The sequence below is a fragment of the Candoia aspera genome, chromosome 8, assembly GCF_035149785.1.
Source record: "Candoia aspera isolate rCanAsp1 chromosome 8, rCanAsp1.hap2, whole genome shotgun sequence".
NCBI lineage: Eukaryota > Metazoa > Chordata > Lepidosauria > Squamata > Boidae > Candoia > Candoia aspera.
The window spans coordinates 13622629-13644866 of NC_086160.1; the positions used below are offsets into that span (position 1 = coordinate 13622629).

The 22238-nt window shown below is 41.0% G+C and overlaps 1 protein-coding gene across 1 annotated transcript in view; it reads left to right on the forward strand.

Moving 5' to 3' along the window:
- LIMCH1 (LIM and calponin homology domains 1) overlaps positions 1-14028 on the forward strand; it is a 206689-nt gene extending 192661 nt beyond the window's left edge. The window contains exons 29-33 of the mRNA XM_063309659.1: positions 1387-1510; positions 6991-7068; positions 9018-9126; positions 10749-10851; positions 13291-14028. Of these exons, the coding sequence (XP_063165729.1) occupies positions 1387-1510; positions 6991-7068; positions 9018-9126; positions 10749-10851; positions 13291-13316 (440 nt within the window). The 3' untranslated portion in view covers positions 13317-14028. The remainder of the gene's footprint in view (positions 1-1386; positions 1511-6990; positions 7069-9017; positions 9127-10748; positions 10852-13290) is intronic.
- The last annotated feature ends 8210 nt before the right edge of the window (positions 14029-22238 follow it).

A 22238-nucleotide genomic window follows, 5' to 3' on the forward strand; every position in this document is an offset into this window, starting at 1 on the left:
ACCAATAAAGTATGGAACTCAATAATAAAATTAATGGGTCCCCATGAACACACACACAAACTATCCTTTCCCATACAGACAGGCTATTATCCTTCCTTCATCCAACTCCACCCACATTTCCCTCCTTTTTTCTAGCAGAAACACCAGAAAAGAAAAAGAACAACCCAGGATGGACATGGGATAAGGAAAGGGTTAGCTGCACCAAGAAAGGGGGGCAGGAGAAAGCGGGAGGCTGGATGGAAATTAGATATGGGGAAGAGGTAATTTGGAAAGAAAGACATAAAAGAAAGAGGTGGGATTCTCCTCATGTCAAGGCTGCATTCAGAAGAGCATGCGTGGACTGCAGACATTGTCCTGACAAGCAGGAACCACGCCAAGCCAAGGAATGAGTCTGTAGTGTTTATTACTGCTACAGTAGACAGAAAATCCTACCAAACTGAAGAAGTGTGGGAAAACCCAGACAGATAAACCCCAAAAGTCAAGGCGGGTCTGTTCTGGTTCTCTTTGAATGACAGCTCAAACTCTCTCTACTACGCATGCGTTTTCCCCCCTGGATAGGGGCCCCCTCCTGCTCACCATCAGTACTCATGACAGACATAGAGGAGGCTCCTCATCCGTCATCTGCACAACAATTTTTCTGGAGTTCTCATTCTCAGAGAGCAGCCGTGGCTTCTCCCTGGTCAGTAGCATCTGCCTCCATTTTGTAAATGTATGTTGACCCACTGCCATTTCAAAGGTCGGAGGAGCTGCTATGTTGATCAGGGAAAAAACTCATGTGCCTTTGCTTACAATGATACAAGCTTGTTTCTGTCTATATATGTTGCTATTAGTTCTCTGAAAACAAGCAGTGTGCATTAGAAGATTGTTGAGAGTCCGGTGGCATAAAAGTTTAATAAATAATTATAATTATAAGGCCAAACCACCAGCTTAAAAAAAACAAACCAGACCTGCAAAGCTGTTGTTGCCCTATTAACATGTTTCCTCTCAATTCTGCTCATCATGGTCCTTCCAGATCCCCTGGAACTTATTTAAGAAAGCATGTTTGAGCTGTTGAGAAAGGGTTTCTTACGTTACAGTAGTGTCATGAGAAGAATTCCAACATCTGTGACAGGAGACAATCCCTTTTCCTATTTATTCATTTCCTCATTTGTATTGCATCTTTCATTCTTGCCCCCAGTTCCTACCTGAAAATCCCCAGCTTGGTCTTAGTTATAAGTCTATTTCCAGCCTTGAAAGCTAAAACGGTTCAATGCTGTACAACTTGAAAAGGCCCCTTCTATCTTCTTCTTCTCTTCCTCCTCCCATGTAACTACGTAGTGTTTGAAAATGTTTTCTTATGAACAAGTTTATGCATCTCATTTCCTAACTTCAAATCCTCCCCTTTAGATGAGCAGTGGAATCAGCCATTATCAGCTGAACAGAGCCCATGCATTTCAGACATCAGACAGAAGGATTCACAGCTGGCGTATAATATAGGCCTGCCAGCCAGTTCCCCAAAAGAAATTAAGAGGTAAGCACGCTTTGAGCACTTTGGTTTGATGATGGGCAGCCTATAAACATTTAAATAATTTCTAGCAGAACTGACATTGGACAGATAGTATGTATAAATGGCACATCATGGAGTTTAATATTCCTGGATATAACACTTCAGAAACCAGATGGGAGACTGCAGAATTGAAGATAGCCAACATGTTTGTTTATTTATTGATTGATTTTTAAAGAATTTCGTGTATATAGATTAAAGGTTAGTATCAGAGAAAAAGGTTAGTAAACTTTTACCCTAAATTTAGCCAACCTTTCTTGGGTGAAACTGATTTTCTAGATCCATTTCCACCTGGTTTGAGGCCTGGCTATGGAACAGAAACGGTCCTGGTCATCTGTGCTGGGAAAAAGGCAGGGGGATTGCCACCCTGATGGTCCTCCTGGACCTTTCTGCAGCTTTTGATACCATTAACCATGGTATCCTTCTGGACAGGCTGTCAGAGTTGGTATATGGTACCACTTCTACTTGGATGGCTGGAGGTGATGGGGGATTGGTCTTCTACCTCATGGTGGTTGGGTTGTGGAATGTCTCAGGGCTCCTTTGGATCCCCTTTAACATCTACATGGAACTGCTGGGAGAGGTCATCTGGAGATGTGGGCTGAGGTGGCATCCATATGCAGATGATACCCAGCTCCACCTCTCCTTTTCATCCAACACAGGTGAGGCAGTTGGTGATCTGTGCTTGGGCCCAGTAATGGACTGGATGAGGGCCAATAAACTGAGACTCAATCCAGACAAGAGGGATATACTGTTAGTAAGTGGTGCATCTGTCCTGGAGTGGTCGGCACTCATCCTAAAGGAGTAGACAGTTTGGGGATGCTCTTACTGTAGGTGCTTCACTGTCACTAGAACACCAGGTGACCTTGGTGATATGGCGTGCCTTTTATCAGCTTTGTCTGATTTACCAGTTGCGACCTTACCTGGACAGACTTGCAACAGTTATTCACACTCTGGTAACTTCCTGGTTGGATTATTGCAATGTGTTGTACGTGGGGCTGCCTTTGAAAATGGTCTGGAAACCAGTTAGATCAGAGTAGAGTGGCTAGACAGCTCTCTGGCACTAGCTGATACAAACATATTATGCCAGTTCTTTGCCATCTACCTTGGTTGCTAGGCCATTTCTGGACCCAGTTCAGAGTGCATTACCTACATTAATGTCATTTCAACACCAGGTGAAGGAATTTCTATTTCCCCAGGCTTTTTAACTGGCCTTTAATTGTATTTTAATTCTTATTGTTTTCATTTTTTGAATAACTGCATGCTGCTGCCTAGTTCATAGGTTATTTTATTTTTGTATTCTGTTTGATTTGATCATACTGTATATTGTTTTACTCAGGTTGTATTTTTTAGTATATTTTATTGTAAACCACCTGGAGAGCGTTGGTTGTTGGTCAGTTTACCAATTCAAATAAATACATAAATAAATCACATTCCTAGTTTGAGTATGGGGGAGAATCAAAAGCAAGTCTAGAAACAAAATAGCCTTTTTTTTTTACTTTTTCTTTTTGCTGTTGTTTTTTATTTTGTTTTATCTTTTTTTTTTCTTTAACATGTACAAAAAAGAATAAGTAACACTGCAGTGGGAGACCTTAGTATTAAGTATTAAGCTTAAGACAGCAACCTTTATTGTATAACAAATAATTTGATGTATTTTGCAGTTGTTTATTAATGTCACATTTAGTTTGGGATGTGAATTTTAAACAACTTACACTTATCAACATTAACATTTTAGACGTCATAGTCAATACTGGTATAAACTTTTTCTCTAAAGGTTTAGGTTATCTAAACATTAGAGTATTAATAATCTCTAGTCAATATTGCATAAATATTACTGTACTTAAATAATACAATGTACTACTTGCGTTGTATAATAATACAATAAAAAAAACTATAGGAAAAAAGGCAAGTCTAGAATGCAGATTTTATCATTAAGTCCACCACTTCTGTACAGGTAGTCCTCGCTTACCAACCACTTGTTCAGCAACCATTCAAAGTTGCAATGGTGCTGAACGAGTCGTACTTATGCCCAGTCCTCAAAGTTCTGGCCGTCGCAGCGCCCCCGCGGTCATGCAGTTGTGATTCAGGCGCTTGCCAACTGGTTCACACTTACAACACTTCACAATTTGCGACCTTCCCTGCCAGCTTCCCACCAGCAAAATCAATGGAGAAGCCAGCAGGGAAGGTCACAGATCGCTCTGGTAAGTCCTCCTGGCCTTCCTGCGCTCATGCTGCGCCATCCACTACCTCCAGCCTTCCTGCCCTTGTGTCACACAGCACCGTCCGCCCCCTCGGCTCTCTGCGCTCTTGCCGCGTAGCACCATGCACCCGCAGTCTTCCTGCCCTTGCATCGCGCCACAGCACCGATCCCCAGGCCTTCCTGCGCTCACCCCATGCTGCCCAGCCTCCCTGCACTTGTGCACAGCCTGCACTGGGCCTCCCAAGCCCTTCCCCAGCCTCCCCAACTCACATGCAGCCAATGCTGGCCCTCCCAGAGCCTCCCCCAGCCCCCCATGGCACCCCCCACCCCATTGTGGCACCCTTGTGCTCCTTAGCTGGGACTCCCCCCGCTTCCCGCTTAACAACCCGTACGTCTTGGGATTACGATGGCAACCAGGACTGCCAGAATTGTTGCTAAGTGATGTAGTCATGTGACATCACGCTTTACACCACATTGCTTAGCGATGACAGTCCTGTGCCCAGTTGGTGTCATAACCCAAGGACTACCTGTGCTCCATCCCAATTCCCTTTCCAAGACTAGTGCCTGGACCCCTTTGCTACATTTAAGTAGTGCAGGGGTAATTCCTCCTAAACACAGCTTCTCTCCCGCCTCCGCCTGACACATAACACTTTTCCTACCTCTACTGCCCTTGCCTCTCCCCCTATTCTTAGGTGGGTCTTGACTCTGATGAAACCATAGATGGTGGCTTTAGTGGAATGTAGATAAAGGGTTAATGGGACACGTCCTTACAGTATTAGGAAGACAAGGTGAGAGGACTTGAGGGAGAGTTGAGAAAGAAGGGAAGCAGTTGGTAGCTGGAGAACATAAGAAGGGGGAGAGAAAAGGAAGGGGCAATGGCCAGCATAAAAGAATAAATATTATTGGGTAAATAAGCATGGGTAAGAGTTAGAGGAGATTTGCTGGTGTAGCACTTTAAAGAGAAACAGCATCTCTCTCCATGCAATGTTATGAAGAAAGAAGTTTTAATTGTTTGTAATCAGCTGGTTCTCTGCATAAATGAGAGACAGACTATAATAATGCACTTCACACTCCTGAGTTTCTATGGCACCAGGAAAAGAACCACTTGGAGAGGAGATAAACTCAATTTGGGGAACTCAAGGTTTATCCTCTTCAGGCGGTGGCAGTGAGAAATGTATTTTTTCTCAACAAAGAAAGCCAGTTTTGGAAAAACTCAGCCCTCAGAAAAAGTTATCTGCTTCCCTTAGCCTCATTGCCCTGCTCCACCCCAGTTTAAAAGCTGTGGCTTTGGTTGCTCTGGAACTTTCTATGGTGGGTTTCCAAAATCCTCAAAGCCATCCATCTGAGCTTTTCAGGAGCTCAGTCATACCAGTCACTAAATGTTGGGACAGCTCCCACTAAGGCAGGATCCAAAATGAGCCAGGATCAGCCTGCTGAGGTGCCGCGAAGCAGAAGCCTGGTAACAGGAGGCTGCAGAGAGTCTCCTCTATGTAATGTTCTACTCTAGCTTCTCCCATCCAAAGAAGGCCAGCTTTTTCTGCAGAAATGTCACGACAGTACTGAATTTGGTCACCAGATGGCAGTGGAATCATTGCAGCATCTCAGCTCTGCCGGCAACTCTGCTAATGCCTGAAGCTCTTGAGGTTTGCGCAGGCATGACAATGTGGTGATGTCACTGGTAAAGGCAGGGCTGAAAATTTGGGACCTGCTTCTGTTCTTGGGGGGTGGGGGCCGCTCACTCCCATGCTCACCCTTATTTTACAAAAAAGCAGAAAGCTATTACCACTGAAATCCAGCCACCACATTTGGTGGTATGATCTCAGCATGTTGTGGAATTGCTTTCTAAAGCCTCTTGCATCTTACATAAAACGTGCCAGTTAAGTCCTCTGCCCACTTTCCTCTGGAAAAAGAGCTTCAGATAGTGCCTGGGAGGGCCAGGCGGGGTCAGACTGACTAAAGCAGCATTGCAGTGTCTGGGGATAAGCCCTGGCCCTTTTCTTTATATCTATATCTATATATAACGATGTGTCTGTGTGTGTCTCTGTGTGTATTTTATTAAAGATTTTAAGAAAGAAAATAAAAACCAGTAGAATGAGAAAAAGAAAAGAAAGGGGGGAAGTAAAAGAAAAATAGAAAAAAGGTTTTTTGTATAATTTTATTAAGAAGACAAAAACTAGTAGAATGAGAAAAAGAAGAAAAATGAAATCAAAGAAAGAGCTAAAAGTGCAAGAAAGGATTAAAAAGTAAAAGAAAAATAGAAAAGGAAGGAAAAAAGGGTTTTATATAATTTTATTGAAGATTTTAAGAACAAAGATAAAAACTAGTAGAATGAAAAAAAGAAAACAAGAAAACAAAGGAAGAGCTAAAGTTGCAAGAAGGGGTGGGATGTAAAAGAAACAGAGCCCTGGCTCTGTTTCCAGCACTAAATTTAATATTAACATTTGCCACATGAATCCTGTGTTTACTTGGCAATAGGAAGAGGTAGCTCATGATCAAAGGCATCTGTCTTAGCAAGAAATCTTCACGGAAGGGCCTAATATATTCTCTGCTAAATCTTTAAGCAGATTTTACTGTTTAAGCTTGCCATTCCCCACCTGGAGTTTTAGAACAGCATTATCTGGAGGAAATTTTGTGACAAGGCTGGCCTTTGCAAAGACCGAATCACTTCAGTGTCCTGCAAAGTTCGGGTCACTCCATTCGATGATATTTTCCTGTTTTTATTGTACAACTGATAAGTAACAGATAAAAGCACATTGTTATATCCTAAGGGTTGCAGCAATTAAATAAATAAGTCGGGAGTCTAGATGAGGACTAACAGATCTGGGCTATAAAATGCAGGTGACCCCTAGAGCAGTGTTTCTCAACCTTGGCAACTTTAAGATATGTAGACTTCAGCTCTCAGAATTCCCTAGCCAGCCATGCTGGCTGGGGAATTCTGGGAGTCCCCATGCTGGCTGGGGAATTCTGGGAGTTGAAGTCCACCCATCTTAGAGTTGCCAAGGTTGAGAAACACTGCCCTAGAAAATAGCTATGTTTTCTGTAACTCTCTTTTGCCATCCAGTAGATGTCCTAATTTTTGTAATCCTTGTCTCTGCTGAATTTTCCAGCACCAGCAGCAGCAGAAGACCTTCCTAGAAGCTACTCAGAATATGAGGCTGTAATCGGAGGCTGGCTTCTTTTCCTCCCAGGCCTCAGTGAGGAGTTTTGCTCTGAAAGCTTTACTAGAATTCATTTCTGTTTTATACTACAGGGCACCTTCCCAAGGCAGCTCCAGAACTGGGCCATCGTCACCATGTTCTCCAATCGTCCAAAGCCAATCATCTAACAGGTATGAAGGACCACTAAAGCATTTTGCAAGCCAATTAAAAAATTGAAATGTTAGCCCAAACTTTAACTGGCAGATGCAATTTTGGGGCTGTGCTATACAGATACGTATTTGTTTTTAATTGAAACGTTTATGCTCACCTTTCATCCTAGAAGATGGAGACAACTCAAGAAGGACAACAATAAACCAGCAGCTGAACTGTACTTACAACAAAAATCTTAAATGTCAAATCATGAAAACGGTAGCAGAAAAAAATGACTACAGTTACAATCATAACATGTAAAACGCCAAAGTTAATCCTTTAAAAATATTTATTTACTTATTTACTTATTTATTTACTTATTCAATTTATATAGCTGCCCATCTCAAACCAGTGACTCTGGGTGGCTAACAATCATGAAAACAGTTAAACAATTAAAACAGTACAAAAAGAAATTAAATACAAATAGCAGCCAAGAAATATTAAAATCTATTGATGTCAGGACAACCAACTTACCACACTGGATGTAGTATTTATGATCTGATTTTACAAACTAGCAGAAATTCCTGCAGTGACATGTATGGTAGAAAAAATTGTGTATGAGGTAATTAACTTAATTGTGAGATCCTAAAAATGGCACAAATCAGAAGTATGTCCACAAAGATAATAATGCAATAAATGATAGCTTCATGCTCAGCAACATCCCCACGAGGCCATCAGTACAGGTAGTCCTCACTTAACAACCACAATTGGGACCAGAATTTCAGTTGCTAAGCAAAGCGGTCATTAAGCAAATCTGACCCGATTTTATGACCTTTTTTGTGGTGGTCATTTAGTGAATCACTGCCGGTGTTAAGCAAACCATGTGACTGTTAAGCAAATCACATGGTTCCCCATTGATTTGGCTTGCCAGAAGCCTGCCAGGAAGATCGAAAATGGTGATCATGTGACCATGGAATGCTGAGATGATCATAAATGTAAATCTGTTTCCAAGCACCCAAATCACAATCACGTGACCATGGGGATGCTGCAACGGTCGTAACTGTGAGGACCAGTTGTAAGTTGGGGGGGTTTCCCCAGCACAGTTGTAAGTCCGAACCATCACTAAATGAATGGTTATTAAGTGAGGATTACCTATAAAAACTCTGCACAAGTTTTTACCCCAACCCAGTTGTTTCCATCATAGGGGTAACACTGTACCTCATCAAGACACAGCAGTGATGCAGTACACTTTGTTAAGGAAGAGCGTTCTGATGGTCTCCTCCAGCAGTGCCTATTCTGGAAGCCTGGAGAACACACAAATCAGAGCTATGCAGCATCTTGGCTTCCCTTTAGAGGCAGAGGCCATGTTGCTTTGCAAATCAGTTTCAACTTTGATTTCAAGGCAAAGTGCTTCCCCAAAGCTTTCCACAGCTATAACACACACAATCACACATATTTCTAAATAAATACAAGAATTATTTACTTTAGGAAAAAATGCAGGTGTAAAAAGTTCAATATGGCTTGTACTTCAATTTTTTTAAAAAAATCATTTCCCTCACCCTGTAAGATATTTTTCTCCCATATTGCTTCCAAATTTCAGGAAATGTTAGGTCTTTACTGGGGCAACCGTCGTGCCTTTGGGGACTTTTGTAAGGCTTAGTATAAGGTTTCCCAAGCTGTGGGGAGAGACCGCCTTGGCTTATGAATAATCTTCAGAGGTGGGGGCAAAATATTGCTGCCTGTCCATTAATACCAGAACTGCTCAGCGGCAATGGCATTGGGAGTGGGGTGGGAAGTGGGGTAGAAAGAAGGCAAGATGGCAGTTGCATCTTTACACGTTCACCAACATTAAATACGTGTCCTCCTCGTGTGCCCTGTTGGAGAATCAGCCATTCTGTTTAGAAGACTAGGCTATCTTCTGTTGAGCAATATGGGTTCATGATTATCCTAAGTCAGCAGGGAAGAGTTAAACCCGATTTTATCATTTCAGGTCCATCAGTGGGAAGAAGCTCTGCTCTAGCTGTGGACACGCCCTTGGGAAAGGCGCTGCCATGATTATTGAAACACTTGGTCTTTATTTCCATCTTCAGTGCTTCAGGGTAAGCTTTTCCGGATCATCTTTGTTCTTCCTGGCCAAAGCCTAGCCAGCCAGTATGTCTTCTCCCCACAGTGAGGACATGAAGATGTCCCTAAAAGCCTTTTTACAAGCATTTTGCCATACATTTGTATTCCTGTATGATTTTTTTTTTCAGAAAAAAATCAGATTGTAGGGAGGAATACAGAGTCCCCTGGCTGACTGTTTTGCATTCTTTTTGTGAATTAGCTGAATTAGCTTGCCTCTTCCTTCTCACTGATTCCAATGGGTTCCATGCCGTGGTCTATTATCCCAATATTGGGCCATGGAAAAGCTGTAAAAGTTTTGGATATCTGCATTTGGTTTATTATTTTTATTATGACCACAGAGACTGAAGTCATTTTAATCGGGGACAGGTTGTTACAGGCTAATAAAAGCCGGAGCCTGTGATTTTCATTACATTTTGCTTATTAGTTTACTTTTTTTTTTCTTTAAATGATATGCTAGTTAAAGGGGCCATTCTGAACATCTTGGCTTGTAATTTTCATAAAGCAGCCACAGCAGTTTTGACTACGGCACACGCTACATGTTTTCTCTTGTAGAAGAAAAATGTTTCAAAAATTGTCCATTGAAACCTTCAGAAATTTTCAAAGTGGTCAGCTGGGGAAAAAATAAGAATTGCTAGCTTAGTTGGCTTCTCTTTTCACCCTTAACAATTGCTCCCTGCAGTCAATTTTATGTTTTTTTTAATCTTTTCCTGATTGGTTCTCAGTTTACTTTTGATCAGTTTGTCTTATAAGTTTTTTTATTTGTACTTTGCATTATGCTTAACCTGATTTCTAACGGCTTAATCCCATTTTGCTTCAAATTATATGTGTATGTTGGTGATCAGGTAGTTCATTGTTTAACAGAATGAGACTCGAAATGCATGCATGTTTTCCTCCTTTTGATGGACCCTTTTAGAGATAGAATTGCTGGTGCAATGGAAGTTTCTGAGGAGGAAGCAATACAGTGCCATTTGTCCTTTAATCTATGTAAAGCCTCAGCCTCAGATGATAGATTTAAACCATGGAGTGTTATTCCCTCTTCATAGGGAATTCCTGTAGCCCCACCAGGTAGAGCACACCAAGAAATCAACACCACCGGCTGTAATAACAGAATCTTTCAAATTGGATTGTGTTCTATCTCCTCCTCCTCCTCATAGTTCAGTGAATTAGGGAGGTGTCTGAGCCACTTCCGAACATTGTCTGGATGTTGTGGACTTAAGATATGTTTCACCCCTTGTTGCCTTGCCAACAGAGCTTGCATACCTCCATCAAGGTCATCTTCCTTACTCTGTACAATTTATCTATTTATTCAATTTGTATAGCTGCCCATCTCAAACTAGTGACTCTGGGCGGCTAACAGTCATAAAACAATTAAACCATTAATACAGTACAAAAAGAAATTTTCTGGAACTCTAGTCCCATGATGGACTCTAAGGAGATACGAGACTGAAAAATTTTAGCAGTCTTGCCCAAGGTCAAAGTCAAGAAAGGTTACGGCACCATGACAGTTAAGCAGATATAAAACCAATAAGAGATTGCAGTGTAAATGACAATTAAACAAAAATATTTAGAGATGTCACCCTTCTTTGTCAATAAATAGTGTGGAATTTGTAAGGGACAGCTCGGGGATGCAGCAACTGGAACGGACGTCCGGATCAAAAACGGCCTTCTCACCTGCAGTGATTGTTACATCAAATCCAGAAGTAAGTATCAAAAGCAGGTCTTGGCAAAAGCATCCTGAATCTTTACTCTTTCATCCAGAACAGCACTTTCTTAGCCTGTCTGTCCCAACAGAGCCCCACCAGCATGATCATACCCTAGTAAAGCACTTTATTATCCTGCGTTTTGCTGATTGAATCTATGCTCAGTGGGGTTTCTTGCAGAAAAGTGTGTGTGCAGAGCTTGGGTGTGTGCAGAGCTACAGCTTTAAGACTTGTCTGATTTCTGGTGGAGAGCTTTCATTTAATTTTACCCGAAATGTAGCTTCATCTTCTCAGTCAGCGTATCTGTGAAAGCAGTTTGCTTTTGCTCTAGAGTAAACAAGTGGCTATTTATGTGTTGGTCCAATTCATAGTTTTGTGATGGTTTTAGTTTTTTGACACTAGCATGGTTCATGAGTGCCGTATCTATACATAGATGGAGTAAAGAACATAGAGAATTCTTGCTTCTGTATCAGCGTTTCAAAAGATGTTTCTACATCAGTGTAAAATTTGACCCTCTCAAGAAATCAGGCTGTGAGGAGCAGAGGAAGAGGGGGGTTGCCTGATGCCACCAGGAGTCAGGCTCAAATTGAAGGAATCTTTTTAGTTTGCCAAAGGCCTGGAAGAGACAAAGATTATTTTCTGTGTTTGTTAGCCGTGGTCTTTCAGCAGAAAAGGGTATCGGATATCTAAATGCATGCAACATGCTTTTCTTTTCCACAGCGTATATAATGAAAAGAGCAGCTTAGACAGCAAGGCTGGAAATATGATGGGTTTTGAGGTTGTTGTTTGTTGTTAAACTGGGAAGCACTTCCTCATCCTGGATAGAGGAGAGGTATCATGTAGCTACTCAGTAATTTCCTGTATTGATTTCTTTCTTTGGCATTTCATAATTTGACAAGCCCTTTCTTCTGCATGAAGTGAATTCATATGGAAAGCTGCCTGCCAGTTCTTGAAAAAGAACTGGACTAGATGGGCTTAGATCAGTGTTTTTCAAACTTTGGAACTTCAAGATGGGTGGACTTCAACACCCAGAATTCCCTGATCAGCATGCTGACTGGGGAATTCTGGGAGTTGAAGTCCACCCATCTTAAAGTTCCAAAGTTTGAAAAACACTGGTTTAGATGCAGCCCTAAAATACAGGTAGTCCTCAACTTACGACCACAATTAAGACTGGAACGTCAGTTGCTAAGTGATGTGGTCATTAAGTGAGGCATTACAAGACTGCGCCCAATTTTACAAACTTTTTTGCAGCAGTTGTTAAGTTAATTACATGGTTGTTAAGCGAATCCGGCTTCCCCTGTTGATTTTGCTTGTCAGAAACTAACTGGGAAGGTTGCAAATGGTAATCACGTGACCCTGGGATGCTGCAGCCATTGTAAATACATGCCAGTTGCCAAGTGCCTGAATTTTGATCACGTGACCATGGGGACCAGTCATAAGTCGCTTTTTCCAGCACCGTCATATCTTCGAACAGTCGTTAAATGAATGGTTGTAAGTCGAGGACTACCAATACCCTTTTTGACAAAGTGTAGGGTTGCTTAACACATATCCATCATACTTTAACGTTTGCTTCTTATTTTCAAACAATGGGGGTGTTTTTTTAAGGAGACCCACATAACAGAGAAGTCAGATGGTTCTTACAGTTGTGGATTAAATAAATGCACTAAAGTGTGAAATGTGGGGCATACTCTGTCTTTGACCACCCAGCGGTGGGATGTAGAGGAGAAGGCAGCAGACGATCTCGGCATGCTTCTTATGCAGAGCCTAGCAAGGGGTAGGAAGAGGGGTTCTGCCCCAAAACTTCTTAGGGCCATTACTCTTTCCTCTCAGCATATCTCCACCCTGGGAGTATTTGCATTTTTTTGCCATTTGTTCTGTCAGGAAGATGTATGTGTATGTAGAAGGTGTTTCTATGTGTGTGAGGCTGGCTTGTGTAAATGAAAAAAATGGTTGGAATATGCAAGTGGAGATCAATTAATCTTGTAAACAAGCTACCTTGTTTTACAGGTAATTAATTTTAATTAGTAGTTATTAACTAAATTAATATACATTCATGTTTTTGTCCTGCCCCTGTCCTGTTTTTAGAATGTGGCTTCTGGAAAATAGGCCTGCTTGCTTGCACATGTGGGGACACACACACAAACACACACACGCACACACTGTGTGTGACAGGTGCACACATTAATAGAGACGGGGGAATACAGGATTGCTTTCCACTGGAATTGGAAACCCTCAGCTATGATGGAGGAGCTGGGCATTTACAAGATTTATTCTCCTTGAGTCTGTTGTTCCTTTGTGGGGGGTCATCTTGCTTTTAGGTAATTATGGTATATTTTAGTTGCAGCATTGTTTATGATATGAATCTCTCTCTCCCTCCCTCCCTCTCTCTCTCCCTCTCTCTCTCTCTCTCTCTCTCTCTTTCTTTCTTTCTCAATATAGCCGCTGGTCAGCCAACCACTTTGTGACATGGATCTCAGTTCTGCTTACAGATGTTCTCAAGAAGGAACATCATCATCATTTCTGTCCTGGAGCTGTTCAGCACAATTGCTTGTAAGAGCTCAAATCCATGGACTTCATAGCTCTTGTCTTACTTTGAAAGAGGGGTTGAAAGGCTCGAATGCCTATTTCCTCATGCAATACATAATTTTATTTCCTGAGTTCACTTATGTTATGTGTATGAAGTACATTGCTGGACATTTAGCTGCTTTCCCTCCTACGAGAGCGCGTTCCAAATTATCGGTCATGATTGGTTTCAGAATATGTTATTTTGAAAGGAATGAAGATGCAATAAGTCTATTCTGTTTTAATATCCTAGGAACTGAGAATTTTAAGCTTACACAAACTTTGTAGATGTTCTCTAATATGCCAATATATTAATCTAATTAACTGTGTTGGCGGGAGGAGGTTAAGCAGCATCAGAGAAACCAACTTTTCAGTTTATTACTAAAGAAGTAACTTTTTTTATATGGACACATTTGATAAAACATATTGTAATTCTGAAACCTTTTACTATATTGCCTTCAGTGGAGGGTAGGAATTCTCTCAATAAATTATTGCACCTTCAGTCATGCAGTCTTTGAAAACATAAAATGAGGCTTCTTGTAATAACTGTTCATCTACATAATGTTGGCATTTTCACGAAACAAATAATATAAACATTCGGCGATTGTCAAAATGCCTAACGGATGGAACCTTTTCTTTTTAGTTGACCTTTGCTAACCCTTTCGGTTTTAATTAAGATAAGCTCAGCGTTTTATTTTTACTGGGAAAAAAAGTTAGTATTACAAGTCCCCTTTGCAGTTACTGTATAATGATGTTGAAGTCTCAGTAACTGTGAAACTCATTCTGTGGTAACCAGTTTAGCGCTGGAGATGCGGAACTTGAAGCTTCTGATCCCCGCACTACTCTCGGGAGAAGTGGTGAGGATGTAAAATGGGGGTCCCCTTGTAATAAATCCTAAGTCCATCTTAATAGAAACCCTTAATAGAATTATAGTACTGATAAAGCAAGAGCAAAGGCCCACACTGCCCATTAGCAATGACTAGATGTGGTGTTCCTCTGTTAAACTGAATGGGGCAGACACTGAACATAGATGAAACTCCTTTGAATGGGAAGCCTGCAGCCTGGCTGCCCGTAGACTGGAAAATTCAATGATTCGTAAGACTAAGGAACAACCAATTCATCCTTTTTTCTGTTTTTAGCCAAGTTGGTAATATGCAGAACCGCTTACATTGTTTGTGAAGGTTGTGCACGCTGCATTATATTGCCCGCATTTAATAAACATTTTTAAAAACTTCCCTCAACTGCCTGTCTGAATATGAAATCATAACAGTCAGGCTGAGATCTTAAGCTCAGATCTGGAGATGGCAGTTCAACTGAGGCCAGTGGGATTTACTGACAAGTAAGCCTACTTAGGACTGGGGGTTGCTCATACAAAGAGACATTCGTGGCAGGGATTCACATAGCAACTACAAGACAAATCTGTTGCTGCTTTCAGTGATTGATTGATTGATTGGTTGATTATGTGCCATCAAGTTGGTGTTGACTCTTAGCAACCGCATAGATAGAGGGTCTGTCCCCCACTTAGTCTGCCAGGTCTTCTAGTGGCGCCATAGTTGAATTCATCTAGTTTGCAATCGTTGGAAAACATTCCTGCAAAGACATACACAATCCTAGATATGAGTATATGATAGGATTATTTCCAGTCCTGGAGTTTGCTCTACACCAGTGTTTCTCAACCTCAGCAACTTTAAAACGTGTGGACTTCAACTCCCAGAATTCCCCAGCCAGCATCTGGCTGGGAATTCTGGGAGTTGAAATCCACACGTCTCAAAGTTGCCGAGGTTGAGAAACACTGCTCCACATCTTGACACAGATCCCATGTGGAAAATAGTCCTCTCTGCTTTTCCCACCTGATTTCACCATCACATGGATGCAGTGTTACTTTCCAAAGCTGTTCAACATTTAACTGGGAGGGTTGCAACAGCCGTTATGTACTCATTTGAAATAGCTGGAGGACAAACGACAATGGCAGATTTCAGATGTACGGAAGGTAAGCAAAAATCTGATTTTTCAGCCGAGTACAAACAGATTGTAAACATCATACCTGTTTCTAATGACCATTTTAGCCTGCCTGTGGAATTTATGTGGCTCTTCAAGGCATTACTCTAGACTTAGGTGATATACTATGTTATAAAATAGGGACTTGTATTCATTTGCCAATTTTCTCAACCCAGGACCTTTCAGAGATGTTGCATGGTAATCTCATCAGCTCCTTGCTCAGGGGATTATGAGAGTTGTATTCCAGATAGTTAAAAGGCTGGAATATGGGGGAAATGCAAATGTAGTTACTAAAAATAAGATGGTCTTGAAAGACAGGAACACATTTCTGCTGTTTTTAAGTATATCACATCCAAGTAGATACTCACACCTTGTTAGCCTTTGCTGATCCATAAAAAGCTATGCGGGATCAGTTTTGCGCATTCTAGGATGGGAGACCACTAGGATATCCTATAGTGGTAGACTAGTCAGGGAAGTAAAACAAACAAGCAAAATCCCACAAGAAGGTAACAGCAGGTTGCCAATCAAATCTAATGTGCGTGTCTTTATAGTCGCCAGGAGCCGAGCTTCACTCAAAGAGACTTTCCTAAGAATATTAAAGGAAAAACAAACCTTGAATTGAGATTTCTTGAGATTGGGGTGTTAAAATTTAAAATTCCTTTCTTTGATAAGCAATAAATGTTTTCTAAGGGTCAAACAACTTTTACACTTATATTCATCTATTTAGATGGCATGTGGCTGGATATCAGCCCTTCGAGGTTGTCCAGATCAGGAAACTGACTGCACAGGATGATTAGAGTGATACTTTATTGAGTTAGGCCAGTGTTTGTCAACCTCAGCAACTTTTAAGATGTGTGGACTTCAACTTAGCATGCTGGCTGGGAAATTCCGGGAGTTGAAGTCCACACATCTTAAAAATTGCCGAGGTTGAGAAATACTGAGTTAGGCTATAGTAACAGAATCTTGCAAGCCTGCCAGTGTTTTCCCATCCCTCTTTCTTATATCCCAGTGCAGCATTTCTCAACCTTGGCAACTTTAAGATGTGTGGACTTCAACTCCCAGAATTTCCTTCAACTTCCAGAATTCCTTGGCCCGCTGTGGAATTCTGGGAGTTGAAGTCCACACATCTTAAAAGTTGCCAAGGCTGAGAAAGTAAAGGAGTGAAGAGGGAGCCAGCCTCTTTCTAATACTTTCCGTGTCCTGGGCTGACCACATGCTTCTTCACCTTTTGTTACCTTAATAGTTTCTCCTAGGTCGTCTCCACGGTTCTCTACCCTGTAGGCACATGCAGAAATGTCCTGTCGCTCACAAAGCATTTGTATGATTTCAGCTTGGTAGAAAAGGCAGTAACACCTTTCATGAAACAATGTCTTAGAAAATACAAAGCTGTCGAAGACCTCAGTAACACATGGATTTAGGGTTTTGTGTTAAGTAAAAAATAATTTCCTAGCACAGAGAATAGCCTAGACGGTGGAGTCCCGAATTACAAATAGTCCTGGTGGGATTTATTAGGAGTGCACTTGGATGGCCTGGGTGCCTCTGTGTCTTGCACTGCAATTACGATACCTCTTTGCAGCAAGCAACACACATGACGAAAGCACATGCTACATTTTCTTTAAATTTCACTCCTCGGCCCCCACTGATGACTTGAAAACAGTCATTCTGAGACTGTTTACATCATGAAAATGCTGTTTTGCATCCTAAGAACAGAGAAGACTATCAGACTGACTAGAGGTAGTCCTTGTTTAGCAACCGCAATTGGGACCAGCAACTTGGTCATTAAGCAAAGCAGTTGTTAAGTGAAACCAGAACTGTGCTTCTTATCTTACTTCAGCTTTCCTTTGCTTTACAGACCTGTGAAGGTCATAAATGCGAGGATTGGTCGCAATGTTACTTTTTCATCATGGTTGTAACTGCGAACGGTCACTAAACGAGGCTGTAGCTGGAAGCAGAATGTTTAATCTCTGCACAGGAGTTTAGCTGGATGCAGAAAAAGGAGAGGATTGGCCATTTTCTGTGGGTGCTTCCTGTTGCATCTCTGCCAAAAAAAAAAGTTAATGCAAGATTCGTGCCATTCAGGTTGAAGATACAAACCTCTCAGTAATTCATGCAGAAGCAAATGGAATGGGGCTGGATGATTTTGGGGTGTAGCTATGAAATTTGTCCCTAATTTTAATTCTAGTGAAAAGTGCTTGTTAGTGTCGAGAGTTTGCAAGCAGGATTAAGAACATGACTATTGGAATTTCTCTTTAGAGCATGGGATTCTGTGCATGGACAACTCCTGGTGTCCACCATATGAGATATTCCAGTGTGAGCACCACCATTTGGGGTGAGAGGCCCTTCATCCCTGGGATGTGCACATGCTCAGCTCCACACATCAGCTTGCATACAGCCAAACTCCCAGTCTTTGCTTAGCCATGTGAACTAGTGGTACCATCATCACACCTGAAATCCCTTGGTAGCCAGGATCATGAGCCGTGAACCAACACTTCCAACCCTGCATGATAGGTGGCTTCCTGGAAGAAGCTGCAAAACCCGCTGTGTTTGCACCTTCTCTTAATGCTAGGAAGGGGAAACTCTGGGCTACTTTGTGCCACATGAAAAATGGCTACTGGCATTGTTTTGATTATCACAGGAGCTGTACCACCAACTTCTCTATAGAAAGGACCATGTTTGTTTTTGAATAATAATTATGTTTTTGTTTACAATTGTTCATATTGCTCATAAGTTGCTTTGAGAGGATTTTTATTTTGGAAGGGGGGATACAAATAATTGTAATAAATACATTGTTTTGACCTCTGTACAGATGGTGATAATAGAATTGCTAGTCACGCCACTGGTGTGCTTTAAGGAAAATCGTGGTTCGATGTGTATTTTCACCACATCGCTTGTGGCCAGGCATGCTGACTGTTAACACAAGAATGGAAAAGTTGTGCTTACAACTTGTGGATTTGTGCTGATGCAGATGCTATCATGTTTCTAGGATGGAATGTAGTCTGTAAAGAGATTTGATTAAGTACTTTGATCACAGTGGGCTTTTTGTGGCTGTGCACAGCTTGGGCAGAATCTACTGCACAACTGGGTGCGTTTAAGCTCTTTAGAAAACACACTCTCTGTAGAGCAGATTAGCACATCTGTAAAGAGCAAAAGATCCAATGACGTTGAGTACTTGATTGCACTTGTGAACATTATCTGTTTTGTAAAAACTTGGGCAAAGTTACAAGAAGTTTGGGTTTCAGGTTTTACTCTTGCCCATGAGGCTTACTCAGAAGTAACCCCTATTAAGAAACTCTGGGGTCACTTCCCAAGTTGATGAAGGAAGGAAGGTACACATAAAGTCCTACCAGCGTTCATTGAGTGTTCATTATTAATTCTAAAATAGTAGCCAGCATTGGCAGGCCAACAGAATCTTTCATGCCTTTTTTAATAGAAAGAAGAAAGTGAAAATGCAAATGCCACTCTGAACCTTCTTTGAGGTAATGATAAGATGGGGGCAGCTAGCTTTACTGTACATGTAGCAAAATCTGAATTAACCAGCTTATGGATTAACCTTATGGATCCAGACTTCTGTTTCTCCATAACGACTGATTAGTCACCAGCAGAGATTTAAAGACCCTGGTCTTCCTATCCTTTTTAATTTCACATTATTCTAAGAAGATCACTCACTCTTCAGTCCCCATTAATTCCAACACTGATGTAAATGTGACACATATGTTATTTTGGTAATTTTGAGGGAAGAGTAAAAGCAGTGGCAAGGAAAAAAAGTAACAATTTATTATAGTGAGTTGAAATATTAAATACGTGTTTTAAAGAGTGATTTACTGTCGATATGGCAATATTATATATGTAATGGGTTTTTTTCAGTGTTCCAAAAACTATGTAGCTTTCCATTTCTTTAGATGGCAGACATAACCATGTCATAATTATTTTTTATATATTTCATTCTCAGCACTTCATAGTGGTCCTTTATTCTTGTTATTTAGAACTAATTTCGTATCCAATATAATTATTGATACGACTGAAGATTGGTAAGCCAAAAGGGGGCTTCTTTACACGCAAGATCACCAAAGGCTTGAATACCAATTATTACACTAATCTCTATTGATGATATTTATTCTAAAATGCTCTGGGAAGTAAGAAAATTGTCTAAAATGCAACTGCTTTTATAGTAAATGTTACATTTATAAATAAACGCTGATTAAAATGGGTGCTGTTTGATTTTGTGGCTGTTGGAAGTAATACAGTACAGGAATATTTTAAGTTTCCTGTGTTTGTTTATTTGTTCGTTTGTTTGCTAGATTTATCATGCCACCCAACTCAAACAATGTAACTCTGGGCAGCATTTGACTCCTGGTGACTACGTGAACCTATCCGTGTTGTTTTCTTGACCCAGAGGTGGCTGCAGGGTGTGGTCAAAAAAGTCAAGATGGTGGTCATGGTGTGATTGAAGCTGTGGCTGGTCATACCTGTGATGTATGTAAAAACCAGGCAGAACTTCAATCGCATCATCAAGGCTGCCATCTTGACTTTTTTGACCACATCCTGCAGATAACCCTTGACCATTGCTTCCTTCTGGGATTTTTTTTTCTAATTTACAGCTTTGATATTTCCTACATCAAACAACTAACTAGATCTGACCATGCTTAACATTTCAAGATCAGTCACAATCAACTAAGTGTTGCTTCCTACACTAATGAAACAAAAAAAGTTACTAAATTAATTGGTATTAAGTAAAATAATTGTTAGCAGTTGATCTAACTGGATTATTTTTGTCTAAGCTGGTACTCTGCAGAAAAGTCTTTCTACAGTCCCCATCATTCAGGAGTATCTGCAGGGAGTTCAGACAGTCAAGATGTCAGCCATGCATGCAACACACATAAACAGGACTTTGAACAAGTGGTTGTGGTTGCTGTTTTTACTTTTATCACACATACCCCAGCAGATGCTGTGTTAATTGAAGATGATGGAAATCATAGCTGGCATATCTAGAGGTAGCATCAATAGTCACCATGGTTTCTTTACTATGTTTTCGCCCATCCTCTGCCTTTTGGTAAAACATGACCTAGCAATGAAATTATTAGACATGAAATTAAATTAATCCTAATACCTTAAAGTCCTTTGTGGCTCATCATTTCATCTTAATTGGGGCCTTTGCACTATATCTGTAAGGTTATCCTTGGCAGAGATGACTTGATTGCAGCTTCCAGAAAGTTGAAAAGACACTTCAAGGACAAATATTTGTTATAAATCAAGTACGGTAGGTAGAAACCAAGATAGTCCTTCTTAGGGTGGATTCCTGAAGTTTTACATTCTCCTGATTCAAAGGTAATATCCTGCTTTTTGACATTTCCAACTACATAATAGAACTTCTGTTCTGAACTTCTGTTTCCTGAGCTCGCTTGTTCAGAACAATGTCATGTTTACATTCTCCAGTCCCTACTCCTGTCTTACTAACAAAACCTGACATTACTACATATTTCTTTATGTAAGTTGATTTCATGTTTTTTCCTTCCTTATTGCCTACAACCATAAAATATATACCCAATAAAATCAAATCCACAAATAGTGGAACACAAGAAAATACCAACATCATAAGAATCAAATCTTCCAGGTGGGTGTCAGAATGAGAAAGCTCTGTTTAGGCTGCTGAGCCCATTATTCATGACTTGCGGTCTAGGACAGTAAAGAATAAATTGTGGCCTTTTCCTGTGCGAGTACTTTCATATTCTCCATCAGTCTTTCTTTCCTTCCTTCTCAAAATCCCAGTTCTTTGAACCTTTCTTCACAGAACTTGCATGGCACTTTCAGTTACGCTGACCACTGGGGGCACCACATTATCAGTTTCATCCTGGGAATCATTAGATGCGGAGAGCCAGATGTTACTCTATGGTAGTGTTTCTCAACCTTGGCGACTTTAAGATGTGTGGACTTCAACTCCCAGAATTCCCCATCCAGTATGGCTCTGGGAGTTGAAGTCTACACATCTTAAAGTTGCAAGGTTGGGAAACACTGTTCTATGGGATTCAAACCCTCTACCGGAATTGAACTCATAGACCTTCACACTTGGATGACTACATACAGTGCATTAGCATCTTAGGAGCTATCCAGGACCTGGTGCTCAGCAGTTAGCAGGGAGGAATGTCTGGAGACCATCACAATGGTTGATGAGTCTACCTCCCCTTAAGCTCTCAGAGCAGAGACATACAGATGCTACATCATGTCATGCCCCCATGTCTAGTAGTCCTGTAAACCCCTATACTTGCATTAATTTCTCTATTTGTTAAACCAGACGCTCTCAACCGTATCAACAAGTTTATCCCTTGGATTTCTGAGTAACTCAATGTTTTTAATATACGCACACTGCAACCATTCCTCCTTTCCTGTTGCTGCTGTTTCTTTTGAACAAACTGTGCCCTTAGGTCCTATATTTCAGTCGTGGGATTCATTCCACCAAGTCTCTGTAATAGCTGTTAAATCATATTTGCCTTTCTGAATTAAGTGTTCAAGCTCATTTTGTTTATTTCCCACACATTGAGCAATAGTTTATAGATCACAAACTGTGTGCTTTAATGGGACACAGTTCATGGTCTACACGCTGCATTCTCCCCAGGTTCAATTCCTTATGGGATGTTCTTTCTTTTACATTTACATTTCCAAACCCCAGAGAATTCAGTTTAAAGCCTTCCTGGCCAAGCCCACCATACCAGGTCAAACATGCTCTTCCTGGTCTTTGTTATAGCCCAGCAGGCCTTGATCCATAGAATATATGCCATGGTGCTCTTTCTATCCCCCACCAAGAGTAGTATCAGTTCCCAGGTGGCCAACTG